Below are 26,837 nucleotides of genomic sequence, written 5' to 3'. Positions count from 1 at the left end.
GGCTCCTTTCAGGGCAATATGCAAGTCCTGGGGCTCAAAGTACCCTCTACTCCACAGCTTCTCACTGATTTCCCTTCCAGGGGAGTAAAGAAGCAACATTCTGGTGGCCTTAAAAGTAGAAGGGAGTTGTGTGGTTCTCCACACCTTAAAATGAAATGTTCCCCAAACCTGGCTGTGGCAAAGCTGCACAGAAAGAACAGGTGTTTGGAGGCAATATGGGAAGGGACAGGGGGCATACTGTCCCTTGGGGTGAGTTGGAACAAAGGGCACTGAGCCACAGTTTGCAAGAACATAAGGCTCAGGAGGTGGAAGAGAGGCCCATAAATGAAACTCTCAGATACCACATCTACTTTACCAGCACCCAGTTTTACCAGGGACCCACATTGTCTCCTCCCTGACTGCTTGGGTAGAAAGAGCAGCACCCCAAGACTCTAGACCAGATAAGCTGTCATCCTCACAGTCATCATCTGTCATGTGCTTGCTGGGTACCAGACAGGGTGCTAAACACTACATGCATTATCCGTGAAATCCTTACAATGCTGTAGAGATCATTAGCCCAGTTTGCATTTGAGGAACCTGGGGCTCAGAATGTTTAGTAATGGGCTCATGGTCACACAGTAAGTGCAGAGCTGAGATGTGGACACAAGCGTGTCTGATGCTGGGAATGCTATGCTCTTAGTTATTAGGAGGAACCGACACTCATATAACTCTTCCCTTTTTTACTTTCCCCTACCCTCCCCCACCTACCCACCTACTACTTCCTTCCGTCAAGTGTGGCCATTTTACATAGTCATCTTCTAAGAATGTCACCACAGGTAGTTTCTGCCTCTTAAGTTTCTGTGTTGGTTGGGTTTTATGGCTGCATTTCATATGTCCTGTGACCTCAAGATCTTGGCCACAACAGATTGCTCCAGCAATTGTGGCTTAAACCAAAGCCAGAGTTGGGCTTGATTACCTCCTTTAATCCTCTTGACAAACCAATACAATATTAATTGCATTATACTGGTTGGAACGCTGATTCAGAGAAATTATCTGCCTGCAGAGATACAGCTAGTAAGAGCAGAACTAGGATTGGAAGATTGGTTCATCCAAATGCTTGAACATTGACCTCTGCATCTTTTTCTTGGGAGACCAGTGGAACAAGAGACTCTCTTGAATGCAATTTGTGACAAGAAAAGGGAGATACAGACCGAGTACAGAATCAAAGAAGAAATAAGTTCTGGCAATGGAACAGTGATCAGAGGGGTTGACTTCCAAAGCAGCTGTCTAGTCACGCTTGTCATGTGATGCCCTCAGCAGAGGGGCCCCACCAGTGCTAGGCGGCAATAGAAGCTGTTACCTTTGTTTTCTGACTTCTCCGAATGGGCCTGTCAACCCCTATCACCTCAAATAGCTTAACCCAGTCCTTGTCACCTGTGCCTCACACATACACACTCCCTGGGGCTTAAACTCACAGCAAGCCTCCCCATCACTATCTTGGCCTGTTGGAATGGAGTGGTGAGAGCCTTGGAGCATTGCAGGCTCTGATGCTTGGATCCTACCTCCACTATGACCTCCAGCTTTACTTCTTTCCCCAACCAGTAACTCTTCCCCTCCTTCAGTGCCTGGCAACTCCAGGGGAAGGAGTATTGGGCCTAAGGGTGCTTTCAACAAGCCCTGAGTGTTTGGGGTGTACCTCAAATGTTTTCTGGCATAACAGCAAGTCAAATGCAGTGTGCAACTCTGAAGGCCATACAAGTACAGAACTTCCATGTCCTGGGTCCACCAACGCCTTGGAGTGACTAGGGAATGAAGCCAGAATCTTCTTCCAGGTCTTCACACTCTTTCCTTAGGCCCACTGTCTACAAGAGACATCTGAGCTCACAGAAATCCCCCTGTCTTGTGGGTGGCCAGAGCAACAAGCTGCTGGTAAGTGTCAGTACTGGAAACGCTGGCAAGAAGCCACATAGGACATTTTTAGTGCCCCCATAAAGTCTGTGTGTACGTGAAAGCTGAGGAACTTGTATCCGTGAGCAGCTGATGCTGTAATGTCACAATACAAGGCTGTTCCAAGAAGATCCAGGAGTATAAAAAACTGGATTTCCTGGCTTCATTGTCTTCCCTTTGAAACCCTGTCTTATGAGGACAATTTGGCAGAAGGTCAAATTACTACCCTGATCTTCACACACACACACACACACACACACACACACACCCCAAGAAAATCATTTGGTTTATTAAGCATCCCATCACATTCCTCCCTCAGGAGGCAGAATATAGTAATCAGAAGCAGACAAAAATGATTACACACCGGTTTTTTTATACAGATTTACTTCTTTCCACCTTTCTTTCAGGGCCTCCAGCTGTTCTGCTGGGTCACCAACTGCCCCAGCTCCAAATTTGTTCCTGCTTTTCATACTCAGTAATATCTAGAAGCTGAGTTCCCAAGGCAACCACAAATATTTGTTATTCTTTCTGTCCTGTGATTTCCCCTAAAATAAGCTCAGATATTTTTCCTACCATCAAAATGCCATGAAGAATGTAAAAGGATATTGTTTTTTTATGCATACCTGTGAAATAAAGAAGTTGTAATGCTACTTAGGCAAAATGTCGAGGAATGCTGTCAGAGTCCTAAAGTAGAAGATTATATAAAAGCTGGGGTATCAGATTATTCTACCTTTAAAATGGAACAAGCAAAGGAAGGCATGGGAGAGAAGGATTCGAACAAGCAGGTACATACATATATGCTCACATGCACCCAAACAAGTAGAATCTGTTTTCCTTTTTAGAAAGGCAATAGCAGAGTGTCTATTTGCTCTGAGGTCTTATCAGGATTTAGCTTCCTTCCTTTGAAATGCCAGGTTGATGGACCACCCAAGGACTCCCAGAAACATCCGTTTGAAGGTGACAGAACTTGAAACCAATTAACAAGCAAGCTTTGCTTTCTGTTCTCATGTGACTTTGGAGTGGAAGACCTTTCAGAATCATGGATAAAGTCTCCATTTATGACTCCATCATAGTAATGCCCCACTACACACTTCACTGTGGCTTAAAGGGTTTCTAATTTAAAGGAGATCCTGCAAGTGGTAGTGTCACCATAGCAACAATGATAGAAAACTTCACGTTTCGATGGTCTCAACAACAGTTTGCAAGCAGAGTTATGTCCCCTCTCTTTTTGGTCTTCAGAGAAACTCCCTAGGACACAGAGGACACACACATGCACGCGCGCGCACGCACGTGCACATACACACAATCCCATTTTACAGGTACGTGAAAGCTGAAGCTAAAGAGCAAGGAACTCGCTGGACCTGTCCGCGGCCACATATCCAATTCAACCAAGCCTTCTACTTCCAGTCTCTTGCCTTTTTGTCCTAGATATTCTTTATGCCTCCACCTCACCATCTGCACTATCATCCAAGAATCCTGAAACTGCAGAATTGGTGATACAGAAGACGAGGAGTCAAGAAAACAGACCTAGAGCTTTAGAGCACCAGTTTCATAAACAGACAAAATAATGGAATGACTGTGGGGGATAAAAGGGAAAACAGGAAGAGCTGAGATGAACTAATGTAGGATGTAGTCACTAAGGCAACAGGGGAAGTTCTCACTCCTTCCTTTACAGCCTCACTGCCCATGACTGCCTGTCCTAAGACTTATGACTTCTCCCAAATGGCCCTTTAATGATCCTTTCTCCAATATTGGATAGTCTCTTAAAATACTTTGGCTAACCTTCCTAATGGACCAGGAGCAAGTTTCCCATTTTTTTTAGAACTACCATTTAGTACCAGCCACATTCATGTCACTGCTTCCTTATACGACATGGTTTCTGAATCCTTTCCCATTCTGGACATACCCATTCACCCAGTTTGTCAACATCTTACTTCCAGGGTTTCCAGGTCATTCCAACAGTCCAAGATAGTGATGGGGTGGCTTGCTGTGAGTTCAAGTCTAAGGGAGTGTGTATGTGTGAGGCACAGGTGACCAGGACTAGGTCAGGTTATTTGAGGTGATAGGGTTGACAGGCCCATTTGGAGAAGTGAGAAAACAAAGATAACAGTTTCTATGCGGAAAGGGAATGTACCGCCCACAGTGATTTCCAGTTCTTCATTCAAGGAATCAACAAAAAGTAAACAAGTAAGTATGAATCATGAGGGAACTTTTTGGGAGTGATAGAAAAGACAGAAACATTTTTGCTCTATAGCTTGATGAGGGCAAAAAGTATTGTAGGGATAAATGAGATAATGAAAGTCAAGCACTTAGCATAGGGCCTAGCACAATGTTAAGTCCTTTACGGACCACTGCAAATCAATGCCTTCGTGGCAATCTCTCTGCAGTACTATCTTCCATTCAGAGCAGTGTGTTCTGAGGGAGACATTAACAAACTGGAGGGCAGAAGTTTGAAAGCAGAGAAAGAAATTCCTACTCACAGAACTTCTATCAGTAATTTGTCTCTCTTTGTGCCTGTCTAGCTTTGCCTTGCTCTGGTGAAGACATTACAGGTTTATCTCCTGACGATCAACTCTACCTAATTCCTACAGCATGTGAAAATCTATGATTGCTTCCATGCCTTGGATCAAGCGTCCTGGAAGGAATTTAACCCCACTTTTGGGAGAATCTGGGAAAACCTTAGCTAAATCCATCCATTTAAGAGTATAAGAGTCTGTCTGACTATCCAGGTCCTGGTCCTTGTTTCATCTCCACTCTAGGACTAGAGTCAGACCACAAATGTTGACCAAATTGGTGTGACCTCCTCTACTGGTTTCAGTCCACTCCTGTCATGTAGGATCTGAATTCAACTTCTAGTGACTCTCAGACAGACCTCCTGCCCAATGACTTGGCAACAGACAAGAATGTACTTCCCAGATGCCCCTGCAGCTATACCCCACACCTTGGATCAAAGCCCTTGACTATAACCATGGCCTGGATCAAACATGAGTTTGTTTGTCTCCCTTGGATGCAATGATCTGGACTACCTAGGACAACTTCCTTTTACTCTCCCCCATCTACAGAGAGCTTGAGGCACATCTCCTATCTATGGATGTTCCATTTCATACACTAACTGTGAGGAATGAATGAATGAAAAATAGTACAAAGAGCAAACATATGAGCTCATAAAGCAAAGAGTCTGTTTAAGATTTAGTATAGGGGCAAATAGGCCTAAAAACTTTAATAGTCACTGCTATTTTATAATTTCATTTATCCATTCATTATGTACTCATTCATATATTCATACCTGCACTGATTTGAGTAACAATTAATTGTCTGGAATGTGCTTGATACTGGATATGTAGATATGAATAATACCTAATCCCTGCTCTTAAAAAAACTATAAGATTAATGTTCAGAATGTCAGTGTCATCATCTTGACCTATCAAATAAAACTTTTATTTATTTATTTATAAAGATTTTATTTCTTTCAGACAGAGGAGTGTGAGAGAAAACACAAGCCAGGGCAAGAGAGGGAGGTGGGGAGGGGCAGAGGGAGAAGCAGACTTCCCACTCAGCAGGGAACCCCGGGGCTCTCATTCCAGGACTCTGGAATCACAACCTGAGGTGAAGGTAGACGATTAACTGACTGAGCCACTGTGGTGCCCCTCAGATAAAACTTTTTATGCTTGGCATGCTCTGTTAAAAGAAAGGAAAGATGTAATACACCTCAGTAGCTTATATTAAATATTTCCATTCAATAATATTTGCTATAATTAGCACAAGATATAATGTGTGCACTTTAATTCTCTAGCACTGTCAGCCTTTAGCCTGGTGTTTCTAGGACCACATCACACCATTGGTCCTCCAAGTCATATGGCATTGGCCTCACTTCTTCAGCTTTAAAATGAGAAAGTCAGGGGTACCTTGGTGGCTCAGTCATTAAGCATCTGCCTTTGGCTCGTGTCATGATCCCCAGGGCCTAGGATGGAGCCCTGCACTGGGCTCCCTGCTCTGCCAGAAGCCTGTTCTCCCACTCCCGCTCCCCTTGCTTATGTTCCCTCTGTGTCTCTCTGTCAAATTAAGAAATAAAATCTTTTTTTAATGCTTAGCGAAATAAGTCAAGTGGAGAAAGACAACTATCATATGATCTCCCTGATATGAGGAAGTGGAGATGCAACATGGGGGGTGAAGGGGGTAGGAGAAGAATAAATGAAATAAGATGGGATTGGGAGGGAGACAAACCATAAGTGACTCTTAATCTCACAAAACAAACTGAGGGTTGCTGGGGGGAGAGGGTTTGGGAGAAGGGGGGTGGGGTTATGGACATTGGGGAGGGTATGTGTTATGAGGAGTGCTGTGAAGTGTGTAAACCTGGCAATTCACATACCTGTACCCAGGGGGATAAAAATATATGTTTATAAAAAATTAAAAATTAATAAAAAAATAAAAATTAAATTAAAAAAGACACATTAATAAAGTGACAGTACCCCCACTCAAGGTTCAGGCTTTAAAGTACATCTGGAATCTGTATTAAGTTATAGACAGTGCACTTAAAGTGAGGCCTTGACAGCCAGGAGCTTTCTAAAAATGTTAGCCAATGGGAGCTTGACAAAACAGTGAAATACAGTAGGAAAGCCAAGGCCTCTTCAGCTGGGGGATGGCAGATATGGAAGAGTCTTGATAATATCCTTTCAAAGGGATTTGAAAGGATATTATCTGAGGGATTCAGAACTGTCCATCTCTATGGCTCAGAGGGAAGAACTATCGCGAATGGCAGAAGGAAGATGCAGGGGCACCTGGATGGCTCAGTGGGTTAAGCCTCTGCCTTCTGTTCAGGTCATGATCTCTGGGATCGAGCCCCACATCAGACTTTCTGCTCAGCAGGAGCCTGCTTCCCCCTCCCTCTCTCTGCCTGCCTCACTGCCTACTTGTGATCTCTTCTGTCAAATAAATAAAATCTTTAAAAAAAAAAAAAAAGAAGGAAGGAAGATGCAGGGAAGAAGAAATATTTCCATTAAACTTTAAAAAGAACAAATCTTTCAAACAGTGCTGTCTAATATAGTAAACCAACTGTCTCTGGGGGTTGGGAAAAGTAAAGTATAGGAAGATAAGAAGAAACTTTAGGACTCAAGAGAGAATGCAACTTTGATCAAGAAGCTGGACTGTGGATTTGGCTGATTTGTGGTAACTTTTTCAGACATCCATTGTAAGAAAAATAAAACAATGATATGCTCTCTAAGACACATTAACCATAAAATGAAAATAATATCAACCTGACAGAAGAATGTGAAGATAAAAACAATATATGGGAAAAGTCTTCTTTCAACAGGAAGACTGAAATGAAAACAGACAAACCCAGAGAAAACAGAGAAGAAACCTCCAATTACTGTCCTCATAGAGATGAGAGAATATGGCATCTATGAGACTAAAAGTGTGTACAGTTTTATTTAAATTAAACATGAGAAAATAAAAACCAGTTTTTAGATATTTAAACATTTATAATAACCAAAAAAAGAAATTAACAAATTTCTTTGAAATTTGAAAGATAAAGTTGAGAAAATGTCCTAGAGGATAGAGTCAGCTGTCAAAGAGTATGGGGACAAAACACAAGAAATTAAATTATTAATACAAGAAAGACAGCATCTGACTCATATACCTCCCAGGAAGAATGATCAGAGAAAACCATGGAAAGGAAATTATCCAAGAAACCACATGAGAAAATTTCCAGAACTGAAGGATCTGAGTTGCCAGATGGGAGGGGCTAAGTGCCCAACACAACAGATGAAAATAAACACACACCAAAGTACATCACCATACATGTTTAGTACCTAAGGGATAAAGAAAAAATCCTAAATACTTCCTAGAAAACAGAGAATGGGGTGGGAATAACAAGTGACATAAAATAATTCGGAATAGAATAGCATCAGACTTCAAAAATCCAAAAGACACAAAGGCCTCAACATTTTTACTCCAATGCACCTTTTCTCAGGAAGTTACTGAAGGATGTGCTCCACCCAAATGAGGTAGTGAACCTAGGAAAAGGAAGAGATGTAGTACAAACGGAGAATCAACACAAGAGAAAGGTCAGGGGAAGCCCAGGAGTACAGCTATTCAGCAGTCCAGGAGAGCAACCAGCTTAGATAAGGATGGGACAGCAGATTCAGAAAGGAGGTTTTAAAAAAGGAACAGACAAGAAAAGAAGGACAAAAAGAAAAATTATTGACTATGTAGGAAATTATATCAAAGGGATTGCAAAAAGAATTAGTAATATAGAGACAAAACTAAACAGATAGAGAAATGAGGCCTTATTATGCCAGTAAAAATAAAAAATCATATAGGAAAAGAAAATCTAAGGCACTAACAATGCTTACCTAGTCTGCTAGAGGAAACATTGGATATTCATTTAAACAAAACTTGCAATATCACTCTACAGGGATGGTGTGGAGAGGGCACCCTGCAGGAATGTAAGAAAACAAGGTATTCAGCTATCAAAATAAGTAACAGAAAACATCTAAATTAGCAGTGTAAGCACAAATACCAGAAGAAATTCTGAATCTCTTTTCTTAAATCCTTTCTCTTCCCATCCCTTTGTTACTGTTGGTGTTTCTGAGGTCCAATTCTTAATCCTCTTCTTAATCCAATTCTTAATCCTCGACTCTTTCCTGGGAGATTTATTTTTTTTTTAAGATTTTATTTATTTATTTGACAGACAAAGATCACAAGTAGGCAGAGAGACAGGCAGAGAGAGAGGAAGAGAAGCAGACTCCCTGCTGAGCAGAAAGCCTGATGTGGGACCGGATTCCAGGACCCTGGGATCATGACCTGAGCCGAAGGCAGAGGCTTTAACCCACTGAGACACCCAGGCGCCCCGTCTTGGGAGATTTATTCATGTCCATACTTTCAACCGCTGATTCCATGCTCCAGCTCCAACTCTCGTTATCTCTGGATTTCAGCCAGATCTCTTCAAGCTCTAAATCCAAATTTCCAGCAACCAACCGAATATGTCTGCCTTGATGTCAAAAACATCACGTGTTTAGCATGTGCCAGGATGAACTTGTTATCTCTTTCTTCCCCTACCAAATCTACTCTCCTTCCCCCTTCCCAGCCTTCCTTTATAAACATTTATTAACCCAATTATTCAAATTTAAATATTAGGATAAGTCTTGATATCTCCCTCTCCTTTTCTCTCAACAAACCACCTAGCCCTCTACTTCAGACTCTACTTCAGAAATATTGTCTAAATCTAGCTCCTCACATCCTTCCCCTGCCCTCACACCTTGCACCATCAATGCCTTAGTAAAATCCCCATCATTTCTCACCTACTAAACTATGGCAGAAACCCAATACAAGTCTCCCCCAATGTTCACCAACTTCATTTCATTGCCTAGACTACTGTCAAGGTGATCTTACAAAGCCAAGTATTATGACCATGAGCATGATGGTAACATAAGTGAAAATATTTTGCCACACTCTCTCATTCTTGTGAAAATCTCTACTCCCTAAAAGAAATGAGTTTTCCCCCCAAATGAAATGCAAATGCATTAGAATTAAAACATGATACTAATAGGGCACCTGGGTGGCTCTGTCAGTTTAAGCATCTGCCTTATCTCAGGTCATGATCCCAGGGTCCTGCTCCCTGCTCAACAGGGAGCCTGCATCAGGATCATCTCTTCTGAGACATGGCAGCATAATGGGATAAGTAAGCAGAGGCCTTAGCTGGCCCTCCCAAGACCCATTAACTTGGAAAAACAAATGGGCACTATGGGAGAAGAACAGCAGAGTGTGATGGGAGAGACAGGGGGAATTCTTTGGGAAGCCCCAGGTGTGTTGTTTTGTCTTGCTTTGTTTTGTTTGTTTGAGTTCATTTTTGCATCTTTGAGTTGGCAGCCATATGTCTATCATGAATATAAAGAGACCTTAGAATTGATCTCCATAAAAAGGCATTACTCAGCTCACTCTCCACCACAACATAAATTTGCTCTCAGTGAGGGAGGGATAAGAGCAAGAAAATGGGTCCTGAGATGGGTCCTTCCTGGATGTCTGGACAACAATATTGGGAGAATTCTGACAACTGGAGACTATCCTCTCAAACATGACTATATGGCAAAAGGACTTTTGACTTCTACCCTGGATCTGAGTGAGCTTATTTTGGCTAAAGGATTGAAATATCTTCCCACACATAAAAGGGGATCTAGCACTTTGTGACTGCATTCTTCCAGGATCCAAAGGGAATCTGATGGAGCCAAGTGTAGACCAGGCATTCCAAGCATCTCTAACATTGGACTGGATCAATTTCCCCTAACACGTCTTTAAATTCTTTTTAGAATAAGTGAAAAATACACACATTCATTTGTACATACATACAAAAGGAATCTCCTTTTTTTTTTTAAGGGTAAGGCCTTAGGCTAAATAAATTTTGCACTAAATAGAATAAAGAAGGAAAAGCTTGTCTCTAAAGTAGATATGACGCAGGAAAGAGAAAGAAATTCTCTTTGTTTATTTTTTAGTTAGCTGCAAGAGATTGTTGCTATGAGAAGAGAATGGACTAAGATAAAAGATTTCATAGTAACCAAAAACATTGCAGTTGAATGAAAGTTTATATGGGAGATAATTAAGGATAATTGAAATAGTGATATAGAACACAATCTCAGGAAAATATTCTCAGGATACAAAGAAATACAAATGAATACAAATACAAATGATACAAATGAATACAAATACAAATGATACAAATGAAGGGGGGGAGAGGGAAAGGTAGATGGTGTTCAGAGATTAGAGAACCAAATAATAAGTCCTTGAAGGAAAAAATGAACAAAGCAGTAACGCTGATCACAGATATGACAAGAGAAATATTTCTTGCTCCTAAAGAAGTCTTGAATTTGGAAATCAAGAGGGTTTACCACATGCTAGGCAAAATCTATGAAAGGAAGTCTATACTCAGTTATCTTACTTTAAGAAGTATAAATGTCAGGAAGAGAGAACAGAAAAAAGTTTGGGCTGAAAAACAGCTGTCAGACTTCTTTTCAGCATCAGACATCTCAAGACAATGGAGGACTATCTCCAATTACTTGAGGGGGATAAGATTTCTGTATTTAGACAAGTTGTCACTCTCCTACCACATGGATGCCCTTGCTAAAAAAAGTTATTTGGTATGCCTACTAGACTGTGAAGAGAAGCAAAATTAAAAACTCAAGGATGGGCGCCTGGGTGGCTCAGTGGGTTAAGCCGCTGCCTTCGGCTCAGGTCATGATCTCAGGGTCCTGGGATCGAGTCCCACATCGGGCTCTCTGCTCAGCAGGGAGCCTGCTTCCTCCTCTCTCTCTCTGCCTGCCTCTCTGCCTACTTGTGATCTCTCTCTGTCAAATAAATAAATAAAATCTTAAAAAAAAAAAAAAACTCAAGGATGGGATTTAAAGGCATAGTGAGGAAAGATCTATATTGAAACCAATTAAATATATGGAAGGATGAGTATAATTATTAATATCTAAATAAAAAGAAACACCTATGAAATAAATGACTAATAGAGTTTTCACTATTGAAATTATTAATATTATCAGATTAAATAATTAAAATAAGAAAAAAGGACCCAGGGAAGCAAAAGCTCTTAAACACTTCTCTTTCATGACACAGTGGTTTTTACTTTGATATGAAGATAAACTTAAGCTCAGGAATGTTCTTCTTTTCAGATAGCCACAGATAAAAATATAGATAAAAGCAAATAAGCAAAAGTGCAGAGTCTGTACTTCAAAAAGCATAATATGAGAAAACATTAAACACGAGGGAGAATAAAACAAGAATGGCAAGTAAAATAAATGTGAACTACTATATTAAAATTCCTGCATGAAAACAGACTCAACTTGGATTTAATAAGAGGACACATGGAAAATAAAATGAAAATTCCAGCTGATTTCTTTGCAGAAATTGACAAGCTGATCCTAAAATTCATAAGGAAATTCAAGGGACCCAAAATAGTAAAAACAATCTTGAAAAAGAAACAGAACTGAAAGACTCACACTTACTGATTTCAAAACTTACTACAAAGTTAAAGTAATCAAGACAGTGTGGACCTAAAAAAAAAAGAGTGTGGACCTGACACAGAGATGGACATACAAATCAACAGAATAAAGCTGAGAGTCCTCACATTTATAGTCAGTTGATTTTCAAAAAGATCCCAAGAAAATTCACTGAGGAAAAAGAACAGTCTTTCCAACAAATGGTACTGGGACAACTGGATATTCACATGAAGTTGGGCCCCTACTCATACCCACATGGAAAAATTACTCAAAATGGATCAAAGACCTAGATGCAAGGGCTAAAACTACAAAACTGTTTGAAAAAAAAGTAAGTGCAAGTCTTCATGACAGGATTAGGCAAAGGTTTCTTCTCCAAAGAAGATATACAAATACCCGTTAAACACGTGAATAGATGTTCACAATCATTAGCCATCAAGGAAATGCAAATCTAGGCCATGAGATACCTCTTCACACTCAAGGGGATGACTATAATCAAAGATCAATTTTAAAAGGTTTAGGTAAGATGGTTATACACTACTGGTGGGAATGTAAAATGATGCAGCTACTTTGGGAAAGAGTCTGTCAGTTCCTCAAATGGGTAAGCATAGACATATGACCCACCAATTCCATTTCCAGGTATATATCCAAGAGAAATTAAGAACATAGGTCCACACAAAAACTAGTACCTGAGTGCTCAGAGTAGCATTATTTATAATGTCAAAAAGTAGAAACACCCCAAATATCCATCAACTGCTGAATGGATAAAATGTAGTTTATCAATACAGTGGAATATGTGATATGAAACGTTCAGAATAGGCAAAACTATAGCAGAAAGTAGACTGGTGTTTGCCAGGGGCTGTGGAGAAGAAATGGTGCATAAGGAAGGAATAGAAGTGACTGCTAATGAATATAGGGTTTCTTTTTGGGATGATAAATGTTCTAAAATTGATAGTGGTGATGAGTGCATCATTCTGTGAATATCCCCCCCCAAAACATGGAAAAGTAGATTTTAAGTGGGTGAATTATATCTCAAATAATAATAAGGTCAACAACTCTGGGCTCAAATCTCAACTTCAACACTTACTAATGGAGAGACTTTAGGTAAGTCACTTAACCACTCCTTCTTCAGTTTCTCATTTGTAAGACAGGGACAGTAAACAGTACGAATCTCAAACACTTATTTGAGAACTGAGTTAACAGCTGTTAAGAGCAGGAGGTGAGGGGCACCTGGGTGGCTCAGTGGGTTAAGCCGCTGCCTTCGGCTCGGGTCATGATCTCAGGGTCCTGGGATCGAGTCCCACATCGGGCTCTCTGCTCAGCAGGGAGCCTGCTTCCCTCTCTCTCTCTGCCTGCCTCTCCATCTACTTGTGATTTCTCTCTGTCAAATAAATAAATAAAATCTTTAAATAAAAAAAAATTAAAAAAAAAAAAGAGCAGGAGGTGGCCCAATACACACTAAACCTGTAGATTAACTAAAGCTACCACCATCTCCATTTATTAAAAACATAAAGCACTAGTTTCCTATGGCTGCCATAACAAATTACCACAAACTTGGTGGCTTAAAGCAAAATACACATTTACTGTCTTACTACAGCTCTACAGGTCTAAAATCAGTTACGCTGGGCTGAAATCAAGGTGTTGACAGGGCCGCTATTTCTTTTCTATCCTTTTCTAAACTACTTTCCATGCATTCCTTGGTTTGTGGCCCCCTCCCCCATATTCAAAGCCAGCAGAGTAGCATCTTGCTTCAGTGGTTACATTGCCCTGTGTGTCAAATCTCCCACTCCCTCCCTCTTACAAAGACATTTGTGATTGCATTTAGGGCCCATCTCGATAATTCAGGCTAATCTCCCCAGTTCAAGATCCTTAATGTCATCACACCCGCCAAGATTTTTTTTCAATATAAGATAACATACATGAATTCTAGCTAGGGATTAGAAGCTGTAATCTTTGCAGCCTTGGTTACCATACTGACCAAAAAAGAAGAAAAAGAAAGTAAATCTACGAAAAAGCTCTATTTCTATGAAAGAAATCTTTCTAAGCTCACCAAAATAAAGCAATAAAGAGAAAACGTTAAGCAAATGATGGTATCAGCAACATTTTTACAATATTATAATAATTACAATATGTGAGCACTGCACTATTAATTTCTGTTAACTAATCTTGTTCACAGGAAACAAGCGTTGGTTAGGTCCCTCCCTATTCTGCCTTTTCAGCACAAAGCCTAAAAATTTATTTTGCTGATGACACATTGCTTCAGATGTCTTTTTGTGCATGTGTCTGAGTCTTTCTTTAGCCACTTAAGAAATATTGTTTCAATTTTATGGTTCAGCAGTTCTGACCCCACCTCTTAAACCCTGCCAACCTGACCCAGGGCCTGATTCTGGCATCCTGGCCTACCATGGTTAGTTGGAAGAGAAAGGCGTGGTCATTCTCACTTACACCCATTCCGTACTTCCTAAAGTTAGGTAGCCACTCATGGCTCAGCTGCCTCAGAAGTCATCTGAGAACTTCATCTCACCTATTTTTCTCTTTCCTAACATTGGATTACTACTTCTCTGCATCTACTTCACCTTCCTTCCATATTCATAACTTTCCATCCTGCCCCCCACTTTTCTAATAAGCCACAATAAAAATAGACCACAATAAGCAACAATAAAAGCCACATTAAATAATAATAATATTATAAGTCACAATAAAATAACTAATAAGCCACAATAAAAATAAGCCATGTCTCTTTTTTCTCCCCTTGAACTGAAAATAATGTAAGGGTTGGTCATTGGTACCAAAATAAGTCCTGAGACTAAGGCATGCTGTGATCCGATAATACAGCTAATTGAAATGTGACGATTACCATCATCTGGGAGCTTGTTAGACATGCAGGATCCCAAGCCCCACCCCCAGGGCTACTGGATCAGAATATGCATCTTAACAAGATTCCCAATGTAGCACATGTACATTAGAATTACATACATTCATTCACCAAGACACAGCTAGTGCCTCTGCTCTTCTGTGCTTCCATCAAACCATCAAGAGGTTTGAGGATTCTTTACCACAAGGGCTTCCCATTCTCCTTCCAAAGACTTACAAAGAACAGGCCCTATATGATTTTCCTCGGGCCTCACCTTCACCCTGCACAGGCTTGAGCCCAGCACTGCTCAACCCCATGGCAGGTGGAATTTAATGTTAATGCCCCTAGGCACAATCACTGGTTTTAAAGTGAAAGGCAACCAAAAAGACAACACAAAGAAGAAAATACTCTTGAAATGTGGTATAGCCAAGTAAAAGTAGGATCAATCACCATCATTTGTAAAACCTCTTTATCACATGTGCCTAATGACCATGGAAGACAACCATGATTAAGGAAATCATTTAAAATGTAGTTGATTACTTTGCAAAGGTTTATTAAATTACATGGCAGGTAATCCCAACCCTACACTTTGGACTTCTGCCTTCAAATCTCTAGGATGGACATGAAAACAGGTTTTCTGCTTGGAACTTAAAAAAGGTAAAAGAGCTTTTTACTTTTAAATATAGGCTGTAGTCTTGGTAAAAGAGAGCAAAAAGGTCTTTAAGCTCTGCTGGGACTTGATAGGAGCTTGTTGTGCATCAGACTACTCATTTTTCTAGATCCAAATGAAGTTCCCATCCTTTGAGAAGTTTTCCCAGAAATCATCACTCCCTATTCTGTTTCTTGAACCATTTTCTTTAGACTTCTATTATAGCTCTTAGGGGTGTAAGAGAATTTATTCATTAGGAATCCAGGCTTTGTAGCATAAATATGTGGGTCTAGATTTCTTCTCTACTGAAGGAAATATTCCAAATGCATTCTATAAGACCAGCATTACCCTAATACCAAAACCAGATGAAGACACTACAGACAAAGAGAACTACAGGGCAATAACTCTGATGAGCATAGATGTAAAAATCCTCAATAAATATTAGCAAACCAAATCCAACAATACATTTAAAAAATCATTCACCACAATTAAGTGGTATTTATTTTAAGGATGCAAGAATGAATATTTGGAAATCAACCAACATGATACATCACATTAACAAAAGAAGGGATAAAAATCATATGATCATTTCAACAGACACAGAAAAAGCATTTGACAAAGTACAAAATCCATTCATGATAAAAACACAACAAAGTACGTTTAGAGATGGGGCGCCTGAGTGGCTCAGTGGGTTAAAGCCTCTGCCTTGGGCTTGGGTCATGATCCGGGGTCCTGGAATAGATCCCCGCATCGGGCTCTCTGCTCAGCGGGGAGCGTGCTTCCTCCTCCTCTCTGCCTGCCTCTCTGCCTACTTGTGATCTCTTTCTGTCAAATAAATAAATAAAATCTTTTTTTTTAAAGTAGGTTTAGAGAAAACATACCTCAACATGACAAAGGCCATATATAAAAGAAACCACAGCTAACATCATAATGGTAAAAAACTGAAAGATTTTCCTCCAATATCAGGAACAAGACAAATAAATGAATACTTTTATTCATCATAGTACTGGAAGTCCTGACCACAGCAATCAGAAAGAAATAGAAAATAAAGGCATCCAAACTGGTAAGGAAGAAGGAAAACTTTCACTATTTGCAGATGACATCATACTATATATAGAAAACTGTAACAACTCTACCAAAAAAACAACTAGAACTGATAAATGAATTCAGGTTAGTTGCAAGATATAAAATTAATATACACATGTCTGTTGCCTTTTTATACACTAATAATGTAATAACTTAAAGAGAAAATAAGAAAACAATCCCACTTAAAATTGCACCAAAAAGAATATGATACCCAGAAATAAACTTAACCAAGGAGGCAAAAAACCTTCAACCTGAAAACTATAAAACATTGACAGAGGAAACTGAAGATGACACAAGCAAATGGAAGGATATCCGACACTCATGGATTGGGAAACCAATATTGTTAAAACATCCACACTACCCAGATTTATAGATCTAATGCAATCACCAAAAGTATTTTTCACAGAACTGTAACAAATAATCCTAAAATCTGTATGAAGCCACAAAAGACCCCAAATACCCAAAGCAATCTTGAAAAATAAAACTGAGGTATCACAATCTCAGATTTCAAGATATACTACAAAGTTGTGGTACTATAAACAGTATGGTACTGGCACAGAAATAAACACATAGATCAACAGAATAGAATAAAGAGCCCAGAAACAAACTCACACTTTTACGGTCAATTGATATACAACAAAGGAGGCAATGATGACTAATGGAAAAAAACAGGGTCTCTTCAACAAATGATACTGGGAAAACTGGACAGCCACATGCAAAAGAATGAAACTGGACTACTTTCTTCCACTATACACAAAAACAAACCAAAAATACATTGAAGACCTATATGTAATACTTGAAACCATAAAATTCCTAAAAGAAAACACAAGCAGTAATTTCTTTGACATCAGCCTTAGAAATAGTTTTCTAGATATGTCTCCTCTGGCAAAGGAAACAAAAGCAATATTAAACTACCGATGCTATACCAAAATAAAAATCTTTTTTTTTTGCACAGCAAGGGAAACCATCAAGAAAACATAAAGACAACCTACTGAATGGGAGAAGATATTTGCAAATGACATATCTGACATGGGGTTAATACGCAAAATATATAAAGAATTTATAAAACTCAACACCAAAAAACCCTAAATAATCCAATTAAAAAATGGACAGAGGACATGAATAGGCATTTTTTTCAAAAGAAGACATACAGATGGCCAAAAGACACATGAAAAGTTGCTCAACATCACTCATCATCAGCGAGAAAAGCAAATCAAAACCACAATGAGATATCACCTCACACCTGTCAGATTAGCTAAAATCAAAAACACAAGAAATAATAAGTGTTGGGGATGATGTAGAGAAAAAGAAATCCTCATGCACTATTGGTGGGAATGCAAGCTGGCACAGCCACTGTGGAAAACAGTATGGAGTTTCCTCAAAAAAATAAAAATAGAACCACCATCTGACCTAATAATTCCACTCCTGAGTATTTACCCAAGAAAACAAAAAAACTAATTTAAAAAGTATATGCTCCCTTGTATTTATTACAGCAGTATTTCAAATAACGAAGCTATGGAAGCAACCCAAGCATCCACTGATAGATGAATGGATAAAGAAGTGGCAGGGGTGCCCGGCTGGCTCAGCCTGGTGAAGCATGCAACTCTTGATCTCAGGGTTGTGAGTTCAAGCCCTGCACTGGCTGTGGAGCGTCCTTAAAAAAAGAAAAAAAGAAGAGGTGGTATACATATTCAATGGAATTCTGCTCAATCATAAAAAAGAATAAAGAATAACACCTGGCTGTTTGTAAGACCATAGATGGATCCAGAGGGTATAATGTTATGAAATAAGTCAGTCAGAGAAAGACAAATGCCATCTGATGTCACTCATGTGGAATTGAAGAAATAAAACAAAGAAACAAAGAAAAAAAACAAACAAAAATAGACTCTTAAATACAAAGAACAAACTGGTAGTTGCCAGAAGAGAGGTGGGTAGGAGGAAGGTGAAATAGGTGACGGGAATCGAGAATATACTTATTATAATGAGCACTAAGTACTGTACAGAATTGTTGAATTGTTGGGGCACCTGGGTGGCTCAGCCTGTTAAGCATCTGGGTCTTGATTTTGGCTCAGGTCATGATCTCAGAGTCGTGAGATGGAGCCCCATGTCAAGCTCCGTATTTAGCGCAGAGTTTGCTTGTCCTTCTCCCTCCCCCTCCGCTCCCTGCCTCTAAAAATAAATAAATAATTTTTTAAAAAGATTTTACTTATTTATTTGACAGACAGAGATCACAAATAGGCAGAGAGGCAGGCAGAGAGAGAGGAAGGGAAACAGTCTCCCCTCTGAGCAGAGAGTCCGACGTAGGACCCTGAATTCATGACCTGAGACGAAAGCAGAGGTTTTAACCCACTGAGCCACCCAGGCACCCTAAATAAAATCTTTTTAAAAAGAGAATTGTTAAGGGGCGCCTGGGTGGCTCAGTGGGTTAAAGCCTCTGCCTTCGGCTCAGGTCATGATCCCTGGGTCCTGGGATTGAGCTCCGTGTTGGGCTCTCTGCTCAGCAGGGAGCCTACTTCCTCCTCTCTCTCTCTCTCTCTCTCTCTCTCTCTGCCTGCCTCTCTGCCTACTTGTGATCTCTGTCTGTCAAATAAATAAATAAATAATCTTTAAAAGATACTTGTTAAATCATTATATTGTACACCTGAAACTAATATGACACTGTATGTTAATTACACTTGAATAAAATAAATTCCCCCTATTATGCTGGCTCTGTGACCTTGGTTGAGTCATTCTCTCTACAGCTATAAGATGCAGAAACCTATATCACAGATTTGTCCTGAAGTTTATGTGAGACAGCGCCTGGCTCATAATAATCAATGTTAGCTATTATTATTAGCACTTCACAGAGTCTGGTTTCAATTAGAGTCGGTTGTATATATATCTGTCTTCCTCACTAGACTGTGAGCAAACTGTTTATATCCCACACATCTGGCATAGGGACATAATGGTAGACACACAATAATATTTGTCGGATTGCTTTGAAGGTATGCCAGGAAGAGGAAAGGGAGGGTGCTGGAAACAAATTTAATGTTCTTTATATAAATTTAATGTTCTGCAGTGTATATTTCTCTTCTATTACCAGAGAATATTGTCTCAGACTCTAAGGTTGCTCTTTGATGGGGTTGGGGAGGCACTATTTCTGGAACCAAACGTTCTGTTCAGAGATAGCAAGGTTGAACTAGGAAGCATCTGAAATCTGCAGTTTGGCCCCTGGCTGAACGGGGAGTGGGGGCTGAAGTTCTGCCAGAACTGGACCCGCTGAACTGGGTTCTCTGGCGCGGGGGGCCACATCAGCTCCAAAGCTCACCCACCTAGAAGGGAGGCATCTCATTTCTCAGTGTATTCACTTAGAGGGATGTCTTAGTAGAGCACATAAAAGAACAGTATGTACCAGTAGGAACTCTATTGCAAATTCATAGATCCCCTTTTAGTTCTTTGTTTGTTTTGATAGCACTAATGTTTATTAAACGGTGCCTTAATACAGATGCTAGGAATTGCCAATGATGCTCTTGATGTATAAAGCCCAGATGCTCTGCCAGTTCTTCTTGAGCAATGACACCAGGAAACTGACTGCTGAGTAGATGTCGTACACGAGCTCATCATGTGTTATCTTCATGGGCCAGTGGCCACTGCCAGACACAGCACCTTCTTCGTCTGGAATTTGATTGTGGACTTCACTTCATCCATTCGGTCACTCTGTTCTCCCTCTGCATCAGCAAGGAAGGGAACTCGCCAGCCTTATTCAAGCCTGGACCCAGGATTTGTGGGATCTGCTCGATCAGAGATTCTGAAGCCAAAAAGGCATCATACTTCTTGGACAGCTTCTTGATTATTTTTTTTATCCTTGTTGAGTTTCTTCATCACCTTCCTGTCCAGGCAGGGAATATCCACAGCCTTGGCCTCTCAACACAGTGCTGCCAGTCCCCCAAGACATACGGAGAACTTGGGTGGGGAAGAGAGTTAAGCCTGACAGTGTCTGAGAAGTGTTCATCCTAGTTCTTCAGGCTGATGTGCAGCTCCGCCGTCTCCATAACCTTCCTGCACCTGCACCTGCGCTAGTTGCTTGCAGGCCTTTCCGCCCCCCCTCTCACAGGGTGTCATGGGGGACTCTGCTGCTCACAGCGCCACACACAATAACCAGAAGAGTCACAGGTCCCCCTTTAAGCCAGCCTCCTGATTCTTGGATAAACATCAACTAAAATAATAATACTTAGTTTATTAAATATTTGTTGAGTTCCCATTATGTGCTAAACATTGTATTAGATGCTGCCGATCCAAAGGTGGATAAAGAAATTATTGTCAGGGTAAGCAACACAGAGGGCAGGAATGTGGATGAGTGTGGCAAGCAACAGTTTAGGTGTAAGCTGTGAGGTGTTGAAGAAACATCCTAGACAGGGGCTAATCTAAGGTTCGAAGGGTTAGAGGAAGCTTAATGCAGGGAATAACAACCAGGACGAAGCCTGAAGGAATGAATGCAGCAGCTAACATTTACTGAGCATATACATTATGCATCAGATCCTGTTCTGAGAATTTTGCATGAATCCCTTATTCAGTCCTTATAATAACCTTATGAGGTAGATATTATTATTCTCCTCATTTTACAGATGAAAAAACTGAGGCACCCAGTTAGTAAATAGTAGAGCTGGGATTCAACCCTAGGCAGCTTGGCTCCAGACTGAAGGGGAAGGAGAAGGCCAGACAAGCCTCTCTGGGGCAGAGGCAAGTGCCATGCAACAGTCGGGGGGGGGGGGGAGCAAGGTCACTTGGGGAACTGAAAGTGGCTGGGGGTAGGGACAGAAGTTCAGAGATGACTGGGCTCACTTCACTCTGCAGGTTTGAAGAGAAACCAGAGGCAGGGGATTCCTGGTCTGTGTGATTACTGTCACTGAACCCCTCCTAGCCCAAGTCTCTACCTTTGGTAAGAGGGTAAAAATGACAATACCTGGACTCTCCCATAGAAAATGGCCATGAGCCCCACATGAGAAAAATGAATGGGAACTGACAGCAAAGCACAAATTCCTTCTCAGACTTGAGATTTCAGGTGTCATTTCCCCCATAGCTTCAAGGCTTTGAAATCCAGAATCAACCACGTCAGGGCCGAAGCGGGAGCCTTCAGATGGAGTAACAATGTGGGGGTACAGAGAGAAAGGCCCACGGACCCTGTGTCCAACTACCTGCATCCACATTCACCACTCACTAACCATGAGATCCTGGGGCAAGCCATTCTCACATTGTATCAACTCCACCACCTGGAAAATGAGAATGATAATGATAACACTCACCTCTTAAGCTGGTTCAAGGAATAAAAGGAATAAATAATATGGGTAATGTGCTTAGAAGAGCTCTCCGCAGGGAGTAGAGACCTGGTAAACATTAACAGCTACAACTGCCATCATTATTAAGAATCTGTAGGCTACTCATCCCTTTGCTCTGCGTGCTATGTGATAAAAACATGTGGGGAATATCAGAAATTAGAGATGATGAAGAGGAGGGTTTGCAACCCTACACAGCCACACCGCTGCGGAGACTCCTCCTGGCTCCCATGGGCTGGCAAGCAGCTGGCTCTCCGCGGTGGCAGAAAATGCCCAAAAGAGGTAAAAGACAGAGACTGCACACCATCTGGAAAGCCAGGCCGCTCTTATAGTTTTTAGGCACAATCTAAATATAGTCACTCAGATATGCCTTGCTTTTTCAAGATAAAACTGTTCATCCCTCCAACCCTTCACTCCTCTCCCCCGCTCCCATACACATTCACACAATCCCAGAAACATTTAGTCTTTTGCAAGACGTACTCCCGGGTCCTGTTGTGACAGCCTCTTGCCACATTAACTTCTCTAAGTCCTGGCAGAGAAGACTTCGCTAATTTCACAACAGGAAAGCACGCAGGAAATTCGAGAACAAAACAAATCTCCTACACGCTGAGCCCAGCATCTTCAAGCAAACTCACTGAGGTACAGACCCGAAGCAAGATGACTCTGGACTACAAATGAGGCAGCTACTTCTTAAACTGCAAAGGGACGGAAGAAGTCATTTGCCGCTAAAACACCAGATCTGCATGCAAATTGCTCGTGAATATTCATGAGCCCCTCCAGCTTGCTCAAGAGCCACCCCTGACTAAACCACCCCAGGCTTTGCTTCCTAAAAAGTTTCCCAAAGTTCTTTCTCTGCCTCCTCTCGGAAGGAGAGGGTGGGAAAGTTCATTTGGGGATTTATGCCTCTTGGTCTTTCAAGTACTTGCTTTTGGTCTGGGCTTTTTCTGGAGGGTTTTTTTTTTTTTCTCCTCTTTTTTTTTTTTTTTTTTTTTTTGGTTCATAAGGATTCAGATCAAATCAATTTGCTCTTACCCTTTCTATCTTCCATAACTGGCGGCCTTTGTTTTCTTCCTCTTTGCTCTTTATTTTTTCAGCCTCTGCTTGCTGTGGTCGGTCTCAGTGAGAGAGGTACACAAGGAACCGAGATATAACAGACCCTCGGGCTCAGGGGAGGGGCTAAATTAGCCGGCCCCGTTTCGGAAGGAACCTCAAACCCTATGTCTCTTTCATTGACTCCACTGGAAAGAAGAGATTGGCTGAGTGCAGCTGCTCATTTCCCTAAAGACCACGAGGAGTTGTGCGGGTGGTAATTTTTCGTGTTCTTACAGCAATGTATGTTCAAGTAGCTCGCTTTCCCTCTCTCTTTGCTACAGAAATCCATTTTTCTCCTTGAGATACGTATCTTGGCTGCAAGCAAAAAAGCTATTTACTCATTGCAGTTTTGAAACCAGATAACAGGAAGCTTGTTTTCTGATACCCACTGGAAAACTCAAGAACAGTCCTTCCCGCCCCTGAAAGCGGATCCCCGCTGGTCCTCTGATGAGCAATCCCTTTTTCGAGGCTCACTGAGAGCCGAAGAGCAGCAGGTCCTGTCGCAGATGGACGCTGTGGCGGGAGGAGCCTGTGTTATTGGTGGGAAGGCCGAGGAGGCTGCGGCGGGGAGCAGCCGTCCACCTGTACTGAGCAAGTCGTCCACTTTTTCCAAACTTTAACCTCCTACCTCTGAAGTCTTAGGAGCATGAATTGCCACACCCAGCCTTTGCCAAGATGACCCAAATGCAGACGAGAGGCCGAGCAAAACATTTTCAAACTGTGTATGTTCAATGTTATTTTGAAATTAGGACAAGACAGCCCTCCCAGAGGAAGGTAAGTGCTCAAGACCCAAAGCCCCTTGGGCAGATTCTCCCTGCACGAGGCTATAACAAACCTTAGCATTTTAGATTTGGAAAGAGACCGAAGACCTCTAGTCTAACCAAGTTTAGAGGTGAGGAAATTTTAAGCCATCTGCTCATGTTCACAGAGAGGGAGCATGGGAGCAGGGAGCTGCATGTTCTCTCTTCTTTGCTACCTTGCTCGCTGGCACCCAATACAGTTGCTCCACAGCGTAGGCTCTCAATAAATGTTTGATAAATGGCTGAATCGATGAATAAATAGCAGAGCACGGGTGTAGGTACGGTTTCTGATTCCTACTTCATGCTTTTTGTACACCACCTCTCTAACATGAGAACTTGTATCAAAAGCCAGTTATACCGTAAGACATTTTTCTTCATATAAACCATTAAATTAGTGACTATTACAAATTGTTTTTGACTCTATATAGAAAATATATTCTCCATGAGACTTTAAGAAAGGCAGGGGCAGACTTTTCAGTTTCAGACATCTATTGCATGGTGACCGGCACAGTGTATGTGCTCAATAAATGTTTGGTGTTTTAATAAATCTGAGTCTGTACAAGAAAACTCTTCTTTTATCTTACTAAGTGGTTCATAGTTGCAGGATTTTGCATTTATACTAACAATTAATTATGTTAAATGAAAAATCCAATGGATGCCTTCTCTAGAGCCAGTTTAGATTCCATCACTAACAAAGAACATTGGTTTGATATTTGTCCTATTGTAATAAGTAAGATAATGAGATATTTGTAAAAATCAACAATTTTTATAGGTTTATGACTGTCTTGTCATCATTGTTTTAGAGAAAAATTTGAAAAACAGCATGTCCCCAAAATACCCTGTGAACTACAAAATGGAAAACAGACCACCAAAGCTAGGAGAAAGAATGATCAAATGGAAGATCATTGCAGATAAGGGCTTAGGTGGGAGAAACAAACAACAAACACGAACATGTCAAAGAGAGCCCCATACCGGGGGCTGTGGCAATAGTTCTCTATTTCAAACAAAAATAAAATTCAAAATAATAAAAAATGAAATAAAATAAAATTCAAAGCAACCCTTACCATGTTCTACTTGGACATCATACAGCTGACCAAAGGTTACTTTGACAATTGACTCATTTCTCTTACAATGACATCACAGAGAGAGAAGCTATCAAGAGTTAAGCACCCAACTTCTGGTTCAACCAGAAGAGGTAAAATCTCATTATAGTAACTAGCACCTCGTAAAGATTTGAAGTTCACCAAATTGAATATACAGTAATAGAAACATGGTTTTAGCCTCCACCTCAAATTATGAGAACTTTTTGACTAAATGTCAAATGTTTCTTCTGGTAACATGTTCTGTGCTACAGTTAAAACATACTGTCTGGTGTTCACACCCTCCTTGGCATATGAAAACACTATGTAGTTAAGTAAATATTGCCTTTCATTCATCCAAGAATAATTACAAAACAGATGGGATTTTTGTGTGTCTTTTTAAAGGCCTGAAAATTTATCTTAAAAAATAAACCCTATTTCTGAACCAAAAAAAAAAAAAATCATCATTATTCATGTTACCATTATTTGTAATAGTAGAAAATAAAAATGGCACTCAGAAGGACAGAGGGAGTTCTTCGAAAGGGGTGAAGATATTTACCTTTCTGTTAATGATAAAAGGATCGTTGATAAATTCTTAAAATGATGGATGTTTCATTTTTTTATACCTCCAGTCTCTCTCACTGAACTGCCCAGATGATCTTTGTGAAGTGTCTACCTGATAATGTCATTCCCAAGCTTAGAAAGTTCTAATCTCCTTATCATCCATAAAACAAAATTCAAGTTCTTACCGTAGAATATGTACGGTTCCCCTCTGCCTCTCTAGACTCATTTCCTGCCAGATCCCTATGTTCCAAAATCAAATAATCATTCCAAACCCACCGTCCTTTCAGGAGTCTAGACTCAACACAAATTGTACTGACACAAGACAGCCTTTTCCAAACTTCAGCCTCCTACGTCCTCTGTTGCTCCCTCTGCTCAGAATGTTCTTTCCCCTCTTTTTCACCTGGTCCTCCCACATATTCTTCATGACTTTGCATAAGTGTCTAGTCCTCTGTGGTGCTTGGCCTGACCTCTCTTTTCACCGCCACCCCCTAAACATAGCACTGAACCACAGAAGAGTCGCCATTCATATTATTATGATGTTTTATTATTTCATTTACAACTCAGTCCCTAAAGCTTGGTGTCACATTGAATTCTCTTTTCTCACAGTCCCAAGTCCAATCATTTAGCAAATTCTGTGGATTCCATTTTCAAACTATATCCTGATCCTGACTCCTTCTCATCACCTCCACTACCACACTGACCAGAGCCACCTCACCTCTCACCTGGTTTACTGTGATGGCCTTCTCTCTGGGGCTCCTGATTCTGCTTTAAACCCTGTTCAGTCCATTCTCAGCCCAGCACCCACAGTGATTCAGTTAAAACAAAAGATGATGTCATTCCTCTGTTCAAAATCCTCCAATGGCTCCCATCTACTCCAAGCTAATCAAAAGTTCTTCCAACAGCCTATGAGGCCCTGTCAGCCCTTCTCCTCACTATCTCTCTGACTTTCTTTCCCACTATTTCCCTTATCTTGCTCCCTCTGTTCCATCATCTTTGCACCTGCTGTTCCTTCTGCCTGCAATGCTATTCTCCCAAATAGCCCACACACCTCATTCCCTCATTCCCTGTAGGTCTTTACTAAATGATCATCTTCTACCTCGGCACAAGATTGTGATCTCTAAATACTGTTTTCCACTAAAATGAACCAAAGCTCTTTGCAAAAAAATAGCTGATTCCAAGTCTAAAGTGGGAAGTCTATGAGACTGGAATATTTTGTCATATCAGAAGGACAGACTATCTAAAACTACTGGGGTTGCATCAGCTGGACTCAGGAGCCGACTTCAAGTGGCTCCTACTAGCCAAAGTAGTAAAAATTTGAGCAGCAATAAGGAATAATAATTGCAATGGATGTTGAGATGTACGTGTTATTAATGACAATCTAAAGAAATCATTGTTCATCTCTGGAACCAATTCGTTATTTGGAAAGCAAACAAAAGGGGTAAATATCAACATCATGCCTTTGCTACACAGATTGTACCACAGG

At 40.7% G+C, this 26,837-nt stretch overlaps 1 protein-coding gene across 4 annotated transcripts in view; it reads right to left on the bottom strand.

Moving 5' to 3' along the window:
• The window catches only part of ENTPD1 (ectonucleoside triphosphate diphosphohydrolase 1), a 97,504-nt gene extending 71,374 nt beyond the window's left edge, over nucleotides 1–26,130 (bottom strand). For 2 of the 4 annotated variants that reach the window (XM_044240208.1, XM_044240209.1), the window contains exon 1: nucleotides 22,852–23,662. In XM_044240208.1, the coding sequence (XP_044096143.1) occupies nucleotides 22,852–22,867 (16 nt within the window). In that variant the 5' untranslated portion in view covers nucleotides 22,868–23,662. Of the gene's footprint in view, nucleotides 1–22,851; nucleotides 23,666–26,076 lie in introns of those variants that run through there. The other 2 variants (XM_044240210.1, XM_044240207.1) reach the window with 2 other exon arrangements.
• Nucleotides 26,131–26,837: the final 707 nt, after the last annotated feature.

Source organism: Neovison vison, chromosome 2 (assembly GCF_020171115.1).
Source record: "Neovison vison isolate M4711 chromosome 2, ASM_NN_V1, whole genome shotgun sequence".
NCBI classification, from domain to species: domain Eukaryota; kingdom Metazoa; phylum Chordata; class Mammalia; order Carnivora; family Mustelidae; genus Neogale; species Neogale vison.
Note: the sequence above shows the minus strand (reverse complement) of the source record. Positions and strands in the feature narration are given on the sequence as shown.